Here is a 12,797-nt window from a genome sequence, read left to right on the forward strand (position 1 = left end):
CTGGTAGCACTGTGGTGGATGTTGGTGATCTCAGATGGAAGCTTTTCACCAAGAAACAACTGGAGGCTCAAAAGGTACCTCCGACATGAGGAGCCTTACATGAAGCCATTGCCCGGGCACATTACCAGGCCATGGTGTGGCGTCAGGATAACATTCCTCACCCTCAGCTACCACCAGCAACAACCTACGGGTGGAAGGAAGAGGGGGATACGCTAGTACCAGTACCAACAAGGGATCCTCCAGCTCCAGCCACAGTTACTCACCTCATCAAATGTGGGTGCAAGAAGACCAGTTGCACATCACACTGTTCCTGTCGGTCGCAGGGCCTCAACTGCTCCAAGATGTGTTTGTGTGGAGCCGATGAGGAGGTGTGCAGTAATGTCAACCAGGCACTCTGAGGAATTGAAGAAGATGAAGAAGAAGGAGATCCTTCCATCTAACTATGAACACAAACACTAAATGAACATTGAAGTTCTATCCTACATTAGCTGACCAGAACCAGCCAGATGGTGGACCGAAAGAACTAAATAAAACATTTTGAGCTGAGATTATCACTGTATTTAAAATTTAGAAGTCAAAAACCAAAAAAAAGTTTCAGTTGTTGAAAGGAGTGTTTTTTCTTAATTATGATATTACTTTTAGCAATATATTGGGTGTTTGCTTTGCATACAGAATGTATTTTGGGGTAATATAATGAAATTATTCAGCACGATTTGGGCCGTAATTTGAAATTGAGAGGAAAAGTATAATGAAATCACCAAAAAAATGGCGACATCATTTTTTGGTAAGTTAAATCCTTCCAGAACACAGTCCAACCAGTGGCCAAAAATTAACATTTGAAACCAACGGGAAAACACTGCCCCCCCCCCCCCCACTACATCTCAAAATGACGTGAACAGATTATAACAAAACATGGTAGATGAGTTGGAATTAGGTGACAACAACAAGCCCATTAGATTTTGGTTAAGGTCCGGATGCAGATCCGGCCTATCACTGGGATACAAAACATAAACTGTTCAGCCTGGTGGAGGTGTGCGCTCTTCCGAGTGCTTATCTCGTTAGGTTATTTCTCTGATTTAAACTCAGAGTGGGTCCCAGTGTCCATACATAAGTACGTATGTCCGTTAACATTTGACTAAAACTTCTCACAAACTCCTGACCGATTATGGACCAAATTTGATATGATGCATCAGGACAGCAAGGTCTCATGGGGTTGTGCTCCCCATCTGGATCTGCACATTTGAAGGGGGGTTTACCCCAAATATTTGTATTTCATTCAAAAATCTTCTTCTCAGAAACCGACAATCAGTCCAGACCGAACTGGCCATGCAGCATTGTGACCATGCCCTAACCTTAATTTGTGCACCCCGTGGCGGAATCTCCCTTGGAAAAGGTGCCATGGCCTCCCTCCCCTAATCCTTCTTAAGCACTGAAACATTTTCATCACAAACTGCATGACCAATATGGTATGACACATCAGAACAGTAAGGTTTCATGGGGTTATGCTCCTCATCTGGATCCGCCCCCTATAAGAGGCTGAAAAGGGATGTTTTGCCTCAAATTCGGGTTAATTATTTTTAAATTTCAGAAACCGATGGCCAGATGCAGACCAAACTTTTTATTAAACATAAGGACCATGCTGTTGACTTAAGTTGTGCTCCCCTTGACCATAGCACTTTGGAAAGGGGGGCCATGGCCCTTCCCCCTAATCCCTCATTTTCACTCCACCTGTTGGGGAAATAACCGTCACTCCCCCACGGGGCTATTTGTTATAATGGGTTTAATGCAGGGAAGATGGCATAGAATACGTTTATGGTATGTGAATAAAGCACAGGTGTCACAATCCATGTGGCATATTCATGTCCAAGTTTCCTTGGGTTGTTTGTAAAAATTTGCCCAAAATAATTTCATATTCAGAAGGAAGGTGAATTATTGTTTAAAATCTGTAAAAGGACAGTATTAAAATAATTGATTGCTGCAGCTGCACAGCACTTCTAATTTAACTAGCCTTCATTTTGATGAGATTATTAATTACCAATGAACACATGACCTTTTCAATTGATATTTTTAATTGAAGCAAAGTGGAGTCAGAACATCAATGCCCTTTCCTGTCTGTTTATTTATTTCAGTATTTTTGCCCATAACTTTAAAATGCATTATCTAATCCTGATCAAAATTTCACTCCTTTCTGGCGAACGATGAAAATGGTTCAGTAATGATGAAGAAATATCAGCAAAATGAAGTATCCAGGAGCTGAGTACTTTATTCATTCAATCCATAACTCTACATTAGGTAATATTATAATCATTGTCATGAGGATTTTCACGAAATATTCAGCACACCTGGCTTTGAAAATGTATTGTGACAGGTACTGAAGGCATGATAGAAATGTAAATAAAACACTGGAAGGCTTTCCAGTAATTCTTATGGAATTTTAAAAGATTATTCACCTCATCTTTGGACATTACATAATTAGGACAAGATTCAAAGTCTGAGTCATATTTTTACTGACATTTAAAGTGAATTTTCTGGTTTTTTTATTCGCCGATGTTTATCGTTTCTTTTCTGGGTTTTTTTTGGCATTAGCATTTGTGCATGAATACATTTTTTTCACTACTTTAAATGGCAATAGATGACGTCTTACACTGTCACTTTTATGCCTTTGACAACATTCCATTTGCAAGGTAGGTCCATCAACACTTGTCCTGTTTATAGCTGTTTGTGTAAAGAACACTGGCAATTTTTCAAGCCTGGATCAATGAAAATTATCATGTGTTATCTGAATTTCTCACAACACAGTACAGTGAAGAACATGACCTGCTGGTTTTGAAATTGGTTAAGTATCATCATTTAAACATTTCAGTACAATTTTTTTTATTTTTTAATATACACGAGAATAATTTACTTCATGTTTTTTTCACATCGTCCGTGCATGCCAAAATTAGCAAGAAACGTTCTTAAGGTTTAGGCCACCGTCCTGGTGTATAGTTTGAACTGAATGATAAGTTAATTGCAAGTCCACTGCCATGTGAGGAATGGGCTAAATTTTTGGGGGTTAAAGGAAAGAGCTGCGAAATAGAAGAAGAAAGAAAGATTTTGGATCCAGATTCCTCACTTTTTATTTTTGTGACACGAAACTATTTAAACTACGTAACTTACAAATACCTTTATTTTTGCTCATGTTGTGCCTTAAACTTGACTCGTACCTGTCGTCGTTGAGGCTATAAGCATGAACAATTGAGCACACTATATTGAGGCCATTATTTTGTTACAAGCATGTGGCATGCAATTTGATAATTTCCCTTTTCTTCCCTTTTTTTATCTTTGCCCATATCCAGACGCTCAGCAGCATACCCATACGGCGAGGCACAGCTGTATGGGCAAGGTGAGGGTCCTGCTGCCTACTATGACTCCCAGGGTCGTGTCACGACACAGCTTTCCACGGTTGTGTCTTCGCATGGCCTCATGGCTACAGGAAGCAATGCCACTGGGGAAATGGGCATGACCATCGCCAGTGGGCAGCTTGTTTCCGAGACTGGTGGGGCATATCTCATCCAGACTATGGACAGCAACGGACAGGCACTGAGCCAGGCCACACGTGCCTCTCCTGCCACGGTTAGCATCTTTGCAAAGGGGGGATTTTGGGAAGTTACCACATGTATAGGAGACCAGGAATTACATTTTGTGTTCTCCTTCAGTCTGATAACACCTTTTTCATTTAATTCAGCTTTCAGTTCATTGCTAAACTTGCTTGCATGCATGGATTGTCATGGAGCACCTTTCTTTGCAAATTGACACATTCACCCTCCAACAACAAACCTCCTCGCACAAGCCATTGTAATTTATTTGAAATATGGTTAGCCTTATCGTAATTCACAGTTTGCATATGCTTTTGATGTTTTGCTTCGCGTTTTAGTTGCTTATAGTGAAGGTGGTCCATTTATGAGGGTCATTCAAAGAGTTGATGTATTTCAAATATGAAATAACCATTTATCCACCAAAGTTTTGGTTTTCAAAATGGCATCACACTCTTGGTGATGTTTTATAATTAATTGTTAATTTGTGGGCCAACAGTCTGGTTGTTATAAAAAAAAATTCCTTAAAGGCAGGTCGTGTTTTATATCAGTCCATGTCTCTGACAATTTTTGAAAGAGGAGTAATTTTTGAAAACATTGCCTCTACAATGCGTTTCATGAGCTGAAACGGTGCAAAGTAGATGCATGCAGCTCAAATTAACCTTTAAAAAATCGATCATGTAATTGTCTAACAAATAACCCTTACTAGGAGGTTTGTGTTGTCCAAATAAACTGGTTGCAAAAGTTAATTAAAACGAACGTAATTTGTAAGCAAATTTGGCAGGACGCGGGTGATGGTGACAGTTTTGGATTTCCATGAAAAATGTGAAACAACCTTCTGTTCAACTTCCGTATGTTTGCCATTGCTAACAAGACAAGTGAATGCTGAATTCATTTCCTGCAACTGTTTCTGTCAAGCCTTACGTGACCTAAGCTTTTGGATTTTATGGCCACTGTTTTCAAGGCGTGCTGCTCCACAGCATTTTGCTCCTCTCATTGCCTTCCTTTATTTTACCTTCATTTTATATATATAAAAAATATTCATGCTTCCTCTATTTTTTTTTTTCTACCTGTCTTTCTATTCTCTGTATTTTCACGTCATCCTTTTTTGTTTTTACCATCTCTCTTTTTTTCTCTCTCTCTCTCTCTCTCAGTAAGAGCCAGTTGAGCTTTCGATCATTTTTGCACCACTTATCCCCCTTGAACTTCTGAGCCCTACGTTTCTCATTCCACTGTCAGATTCAGTTGACGTTTGAGACCCTGCAAAGCCCTGAGGCTATGCCAAGTCAGAAGAGTTATCTACTAAACTACCATGTAAGTGCTCCCCCTGTAGTTCAAGCACGGGTAAATCCCAGTACAAATTGAGGCCCTCTGAAAGGGACTTTTTTTTTTCATCCACCTTTCAGCTCCCCTTTCCCACACAATCCTTGTGTTCCATTAACTGCATGGCCAGCTTCTGAGATTGCATGCATCTTTTCCTTTCGCTTGTACAAAACTGCAGTCCATTTGTGTTTTGTGTTTTTGTTGACCATTTTAATCCAAACAGTTTATCTGCATGGCAAGTTTGTTTTTAAAATGGAGAGCAAACACTTGTGAAATTATGTTATGAAACTGGAGTATCATAGTGTTTAGAAATTCATCAATTTGGTCTTTAAAATAGTATAGTTGCTGCAATCGCATCAACCATTTAAAAATATTTGATTCTCAACTTCATTTGAGGAAAATTGTTTTGTTCGTGCAAGCAAACATCTGACATGGGTATGCTATACATTACCTGTAGAGATCATCTTCCTTTAAATTTGTGCTTTGTATTCTAGTTTAGATATGGCCAGAGAAGTCTATGTTGTTTGCAATATATATATATATACATACATACATACATACATACATACATATACAGGTAGAGGATCCTTATCCGGCAATCCAAAAAACGGCAAAATTTTGAACCCCCCTCCACAGGCCTGCAATTTTTCACACTTTCATTGCAGAAGCCTTCTGAAAAGTTCATCGCCCCATGCACAATAATTTGGTGGGAAAAACCAAGTGCCACGGTATTGACATTGCGCAACCCCACCAAAGTGGTGAAGTAGCATGTTAATCCGATTCTGCATCACCGCATTGTGCTCATTAGTTTGTGCGCATAATTGTGTTTGTGCAATACCTCCTGTATATCACAATCTAAAGGCCTTTTACATTTGGACAAGCTAGTGGTGCTTTGAAAAGGAAGCATTTATCACTCAGTATTAAGGAAAAAGTGGAGTTGTTGTGGAAGTGTGACGTGGGTATTTCGGTGAGAAGTATGGCATTGGTACATCGACGGTCTGTAATCTAAATAAACAAAAGGAGCAGATATTGAATTTTTTTGGTGAGAGGGATGTGCCCAAGCTTATGGACAAAGGGAAAATGTTACATCAGTGGAAGACTACTGACGTCGATAATGTCTTGATGGAGTGGATCACCAAGCCCAGGCAAAAAAGCATTCCTTTCCTGTTAGTAATTCTCTGCAGACCACTGTAGTAGGACCTGTTACCAACTATAGTTTATGAGAGTACTACTCACATATGCTATAGTTCTAACTGTAGCATTTTTGTCTGGAAAGGATAATTAAGGTGAATAATTTTTGATAATATAGTGGCAAAAAATAATAAAGAAATAACTTGATTTTGCAGTTGGCAAATTATGACTCAAGACTGTTTGTCTTGATAGAAGTCTACAGTATAATGGATGGTGCATCACAGGTAGTGCATCTGTTCATTTTGAGTGTTAACATTTATAAACTACATCAGCATATCAATGTTTGATATCTAGCAGATAGAAGGCCAATTTTTAACAAACTGTCAGTTTTAAGTAATCAATCTTTGAATGTGCAGACAAGCTATATTCTCACAACTAACGTTGACTATCGATTCAACTGTCTCCGAAAGGCAGTTTTAAAAATGGGGGAAAAAAGGCAACAAAACAGTGGATGTGAGAGGAATGCCTGGATTTTGAGACTTTAACCAGGAGGGTCTTACTGAACGAATGTTTGCTTCCTGGAGGAGTTGGCAGTGTCAGGAGGCCGGGTGAGCAAGACGAGAGGAGCAGCGGTTAAAAAAAAACAAAAAAAAAACAGATGCCACCAACCTGTCTGTGATGTGAAACAACAGGCCTTTTGGATCAGCCTCATCACAGAAGATGCCAATAATATTGAGAGCTTTAGATTCCACATATTCCAGGAGAGACAGATGTTATACTGGAACCCCAGTTCACAGGGGAGAGCTTTACTTCATTAAGCTATGGACAAAGGCCTCGTAGGCTGTGAATTGGTCTGATTTTTCAAGGAATGACTTAAAACGGTTGAGGATTACCAGTCTGCGGCTAAAATTGGAGGCCATCTTCACAATATGGCCGGCCCAGGAAAATACCTTGGAAATAGGTCATGGTTAACGTTGAGGCCTAAAATTTAAAGAGGCTGAACCTTTTCCAGTGGCTGACCTTGGAAATAGGTGTATTAGTGTGACAATCCTTCAGGATTGACAGGGTAAGACTGTGAGATTTGCCAGAATTGAAAGACATTTTCCATTTATCAAACCGGCATCTCATAAATTCCAAATCAGCAGAGAATGATACAGTTGCTGTATATCTGTCAGTTTGATAAGAGTACTATACAACACAATGTGGAGTCTTCTGCAAAAAATGCAGTTTTTGTCAGACCATTGGAGAGGTTTATTTCTGCACACGACTGGGCCTAAGACCCTGCCTCGGGTCACCGCAGCCTCCACAGGGAGAAGAGGGCAAATAATTACATTGATAGCAACATGTTGACTGCACAAGTTGAGTATTAAAGTCAGAAAGACAAGTATGATAGTGGCCTTGTATGCCACAAGCAGTGAGCTTGCCAAGCAGATCAGAATGCCAGACTGTCCAACACCTGAAATATATCCAGTCAGAGTAATGATGGCTTTTTATCTCTTTTTTTAATGTAATTTTTTTTTTGTAGTGTTTTTTCATGGATGCAATACTTGATATAATGTCACCATCAGAATAACTTAAATTTTATTTTGTTAAAATGCCAGGTGAGCTGAACCATTGAGCTGGAAAGCATAATACAGGAGAGAGGAGGAAACAACTAGTGATACATAATGTATAAATATTGGTATATTTACTGTACCACTGCCTTTAATAGACAACTCTGCAGTTTACTTCTGAGAGTTTGTTTTCCTTAATTCTCAGAACTAAGCACTGCTCCTTCCTTGAATGGAAGAGCCTTAAAATTTCTTCAACAATAAGTGTGGATATTTTTTTCATGTCATGCGATTAAATATAATCCAGATTTTGGTATGTTCTAACCTGCTTCTACAAACCGAGTGATGCAGTTTTGTTTGCTTTGTTTAATCAAGACGTTTGCATCTAATCAAATGGTAAATTCTCACACTTTGCAATAATCAATAAGCTGCTGATCATCAACCTCTCCTTTATACAGTACACATATCGATAAATATGTATATATTTCATGAGCTTCCGATCCAAGCGCAATGACTATTGTAGCGTCTGTCTGTCTGTCTGTCTGTCTGTCTGTCTGTCTGTCTGTCTGTCTGTCTGTCTGTCTGTCTGTCTGTCTGTCTGTCTGTCTGTCTGTCTGTATCCACATCTATTTATTTTTGTTTTAATTTTTTTTTCTCTGCAACCGCTTGTCCAATCGATGCAAAACTTTAAACGTTGGAGGGACTCCCCATGGAGAATATTGTATTGATAACTCTGATGTCATAGGTCATATGGTATGACAGCCATATTGGATTAAAGCAAAAAAATTGGATATCTCTAAAACCATTCAACGAAAAAAATTGAAACTTGGCATATGTTATCAACTCCGTGTGGGGCATATATGGTGAAAATAATGTCATCAGTGAAGTGGTATTCCAGACATAATTGGTTGAATCAAAATCTTTCTCGAAAAATCTGAAACTTCATATATCTGATCCACGACATGATGCAAGTCGTTATCATCATTATCATTATCATTACCTTCGCAAACTTTGTTGCGAAGGTTATGTTTTGATCGCTGTGTACTTATTTATTTATTTATTTGTTTGTGAATATGTGTGTTTGTTTGTTTGTTATTCGCATAACTCCAAAAGTATTGAACTGAATCACAGCAAATTTGGTGGGATGATTGGTTATTATCCGAGGACCATTTGATTAGATTTTGGGAGCGATCGGGTCAAAGGTCAAGGTCAAGGTCGAGGTCATGAATAGGTCAAAATGGTCATTTTGCCATAGTGCGGTCGATTTTTATCCAATTTGCATGCAACTAATGCCAAAATGTTCAGAATTCAATGCCCCATCTTGTGATATGTGACATGACACAATGACGTAATAACCCTGATTAGCGGTTGGGAGTCAAAGGTCAGGGGGGGGGGGTCACGATATTGCAAGATGTGCAGTTTTAGTCATAACACTGTCAATTCTTATCCGATTTGCATGAAACCAACACCAAAATGTTGACTGTTTTGTTCCCCACACTCTAATACCAATTACAAAATTAAGAGTGCAAAGGTCAAGGTCGAGGTCATGAAAAGGTCAAAATCGTCATTTTGCCATAGTGCGGTCGATTTTTATCCAATTTGCATGCAACCAATGCCAAAATGTTGTGAATTCAATTCCCAATCTTGTGATATACGATATGACACAATGACGTCATTACCTTTGTTAGCGGTTTGGGTCAAAGGTCAGGGGGGTCAACGACCTTTATTATCATAACCCGGTCAATTCTTATACAATTTGCATGTAAGTAGATTCAAAATGTTTAGAATTCAATTCCCTATTCTGTGATGTGTAATATTTGACAGTGACTTTATTGGTGAGTTTAAAGCATGGGGGGGGGGGGGCAGTGTCACTGAACTTATTTCTTATAATGTGACCAGTTGTCATCAGATTGACTTGACACCGACACCCAAAAAGGTCAGGGAGTTCATACAGAAATTGTACAATCTACGTGAATCAGTGTCAAATAGCAGGAAATTTAATGTTTTTAAGCCATCATAACACATATGAGATGGCAGATGTGGTATGGGATTAAATACCCTCACAATCAACAGTTTCTGGGGGGGGGGCAAAATGTAGCGTTGGCGAAGGTATGCGCTCTACTGAGTGCCCGTTCTAGTTTTACAGCTGTTTTTATGATTGCGTGTGTAAGCCGTGGTTTCCCTCATGGCTGCTTTCCAGGCTGCACAATTAAATTGTGTGAAGTGAAGAATTAAATTTATGATGTCATCAGTCACGTGGTCTGGTAGTCAAATTGGAATGCAAATAAAAATGCAAAAATAAAATTCTCCAGAACCGCTTAACAAATTGATGCGAAACTTCATACATATGATCGACCAGCCATGGGGAGCATAGTTTCAAAAAAAAAAATTCATATTCATCTTCATTGATGCAATTTAGCCTTAATGTGCACAAAAGTAGTGGTTAAATATCTTAATAATATAGCTATGGATAATGGCAATGTATGTGACATGACATGGGAATATGTGCCATAATAGCAGTGGGCCATAATTGTCTCATGTTCAGTTATTGATGGTATTTTTGTTCATAATGAGCGCACGAGGCGAGACTTTGTGCTCTACCGAGTGCCGTTCTAGTTTCTTATGAAGTTCCTCATGGTAACACCATGATGTGCTATTGCAGAACAAAGGTGCCTTTTTCCATTACCAAGGTACACTGCATGGCCAAAAGTATGTGGACACCCCTTCTAATTCGTGGGTTTGGCTATTTCAGCCACACTCATTGCTGACAGGTGTATAAAAATGAAGCACACAGCCATGCAATCTCCATAGACAAACATTGGCAGTCGAATGGGCCATACTGAAGAGCTCAGTGACTTTCAACGTGGAACCGTCTTAGGATGCCACCTTTCCAACAAGTCAGTTCAGCAAATTTCTGTTCTGCGAGAGCTGCCCCGGTTAACTGTAAGTGCTGTTATTGTGAAGTGGAAATGTCTCGGAGCAACAACAGCTCAGCTGCAAAGTGGTAGGCCACACAAGCTCACAGAACGGGACCGCCGAGTGCTGAAGTGCGTAGCGCAGAAAAATCAGCTGCCGGCGGTTGTAACACTCACTACTGAGTTCCAAACTGCCTCTGGAAGCAATGTCATCACAAACACTGTTTGTTGAGAGCTTCATGAAATGGGTTTCCACGGCCGAACTGCTGCAAACAAGTCTAAGATCACCATGCACAATGCCAAGTGTCAGCTGGAGTGGTGTAAAGCTCACCGCCATTGGACTCTGGAGCAGTGGAAACGCGTTCACTGGAGTGATGAATCACGCTTCACCATCTGGCATTCCGACGGATGAATCTGGGTTTGATGGATGCCAGGAGAACGCTACCTTGCCAAATGCATCGTGCCAACTGTAAAGTTTGGTAGAGGAGGAATAATAGTCTGGATCTGTTTTTCATGGTTCGAGCTAGGCCCCTTAATCCCAGTGAAGTGAAATCTTAATGCTACAGCGTACAATAACATTCTAGACGATTTTGTGCTTCCAACTTTGTGGCAACAGTTTAGGGAAGGCCCTTTCCTGTTTCAGCATGACATTGCCCCCGTGCACAAAGTGAGGTTCATACAGAAATGGTTTGTCGAGACCAGTGTGGAAGAACTTGACTGGCCTGCACAGAGCCCTGACCTCAACCCCATCGAACACCTTTGGGATGAATTGGAACGCTGACTGTGAGCCAGACCTAATTACCCAGCATCAGGGCCCGACCTCAAGAATGCTCTTGTGACTGAATGGAAACAAATCCCTGCAGCAATGTTCCAACATCGAGTGGAAAGCCTTCCCAGAAGAGTGGAAGCTGTTATTGCAGCAAATGGGGTGGGGGAGGGGGATCAACTCCATATTAATGCCCATGATTTTGGAATGAGATGTTGGACGAGCAGGTGTTCACATTCTTTTGGCCATGTAGTGTTTCTCATGACAACCCCATGGTGTCTTAATGTAAACGTGTTGGGAATTAATTGAGAAATTTATACAGAGATTGATGTGCACATGGGGCAGTTCTTAAAGCACCCAAACTTACAGAAGTCTCTTCTGCCTCCAACCCTGTGTTACAACTCTCCAAATTAGACAAATGTAGAACCAATAAATAGAAAAACGAAATTTTGCCAACTGACTGTGTGTAATATCCCTCGCCGAAGGAGAGGGTATTGTGTTTAGGTCCGTTTGTTTGTCTGTCTGTTGGGTAGTCGATCCAGTCGAAAAAAAAAAGAATTTTAAATTTTGAAATTCGTTCTACCCTGATTATCAGTTTTTCCGTTGATATGTTGGGTAGTCGATCCAGTCGAAAAAAAAAATGTTTTTTTTTTATTTTTTTAAATTTGTTCTCCCCTTATTATGACTTTTTCCGTCGATATGTTTGTCTGCCCCTCTGTTCGATCCAGTGCTCCGTTAATACAATGGCGATTTCGATGAAACTTGGTTAGTAGGTTCATACCATGACCTAGTTGTGTGCAAATGAGAACCGTTGCTATGGACACCACTGTTGCCCAGCAACGGGACTTTGAAATTTTTGGAAAAATCATAAAATATTAATTTTTTCAAAAATCAAAAATCAGGCCACGAGCAACTGTGGGCAGTACATTCAGCCATATTGTCAAAAATTTCCAGCCTGATCCTATGACAACTGTCGGAGAAGATAGACTTTGAATGAACCCTGGTCGAGAACAATAAAAAAGACGAAGTTTGTTATATCTCAGAGACTATGAGTCAGATATACATGAAACTGGTATGGGAGGTTCATGGTATGTCCTATAGTCCATGGGCCAGATTGACCCCCCATGCACCCCCCCCCCCCCAGGACAGTATGAGACATGTTTTATTTTACTCCTTAGACCTTCCCATACATGAAAAGTGGATGCCACCATCACGAAATTGGCATGGACTACCTGTATGACGTCACTTTCAAAATGGCCACCAGCGAAATCACCGAAATTTCAATTTTGCACATATCTCAGCTGCTATCATAGCTGACTGTTTTGACAGTTTGACTGTCACCTATTTTGACAGTCACTATGCTATCATAGCGAGACAAAATCTTGGTGTCTACACCCATGTTTTTGAGCTCAAGGAATACAATGGTGCACACAAAAAATTCCTTAGGTTATTGGATCATTTAAAATTCAATAAAGTGAACACGGAATCCAGCGGAAATCTCATTTTCGCACAAATTTTCACGTCTATGATTAACCAT

At 40.0% G+C, this 12,797-nt stretch overlaps 1 protein-coding gene across 9 annotated transcripts in view; it reads left to right on the forward strand.

Moving 5' to 3' along the window:
• The window catches only part of LOC147031974 (transcription factor RFX3-like), a 248,527-nt gene that overhangs the window by 118,817 nt on the left and 116,913 nt on the right, over positions 1–12,797 (forward strand). For 8 of the 9 annotated variants that reach the window (XR_015050987.1, XM_085853483.1, XM_085853487.1 and 5 more), the window contains exons 6-7: positions 3,339–3,615; positions 4,815–4,889. Coding sequence is in view for 8 of the 9 variants with exons in the window: in XM_085853483.1 (XP_085709609.1) it covers positions 3,339–3,615; positions 4,815–4,889 (352 nt within the window). In the remaining variant the exon portion in view is untranslated. The remainder of the gene's footprint in view (positions 1–3,338; positions 3,616–4,814; positions 4,890–12,797) is intronic. The other variant, XM_085853503.1, reaches the window with a different exon arrangement.

The sequence above is a fragment of the Eptatretus burgeri genome, chromosome 2 (genome assembly GCF_056783735.1).
Source record: "Eptatretus burgeri isolate ZD-2024b chromosome 2, Ebu_testis_v1, whole genome shotgun sequence".
Lineage (NCBI taxonomy): Eukaryota > Metazoa > Chordata > Myxini > Myxiniformes > Myxinidae > Eptatretus > Eptatretus burgeri.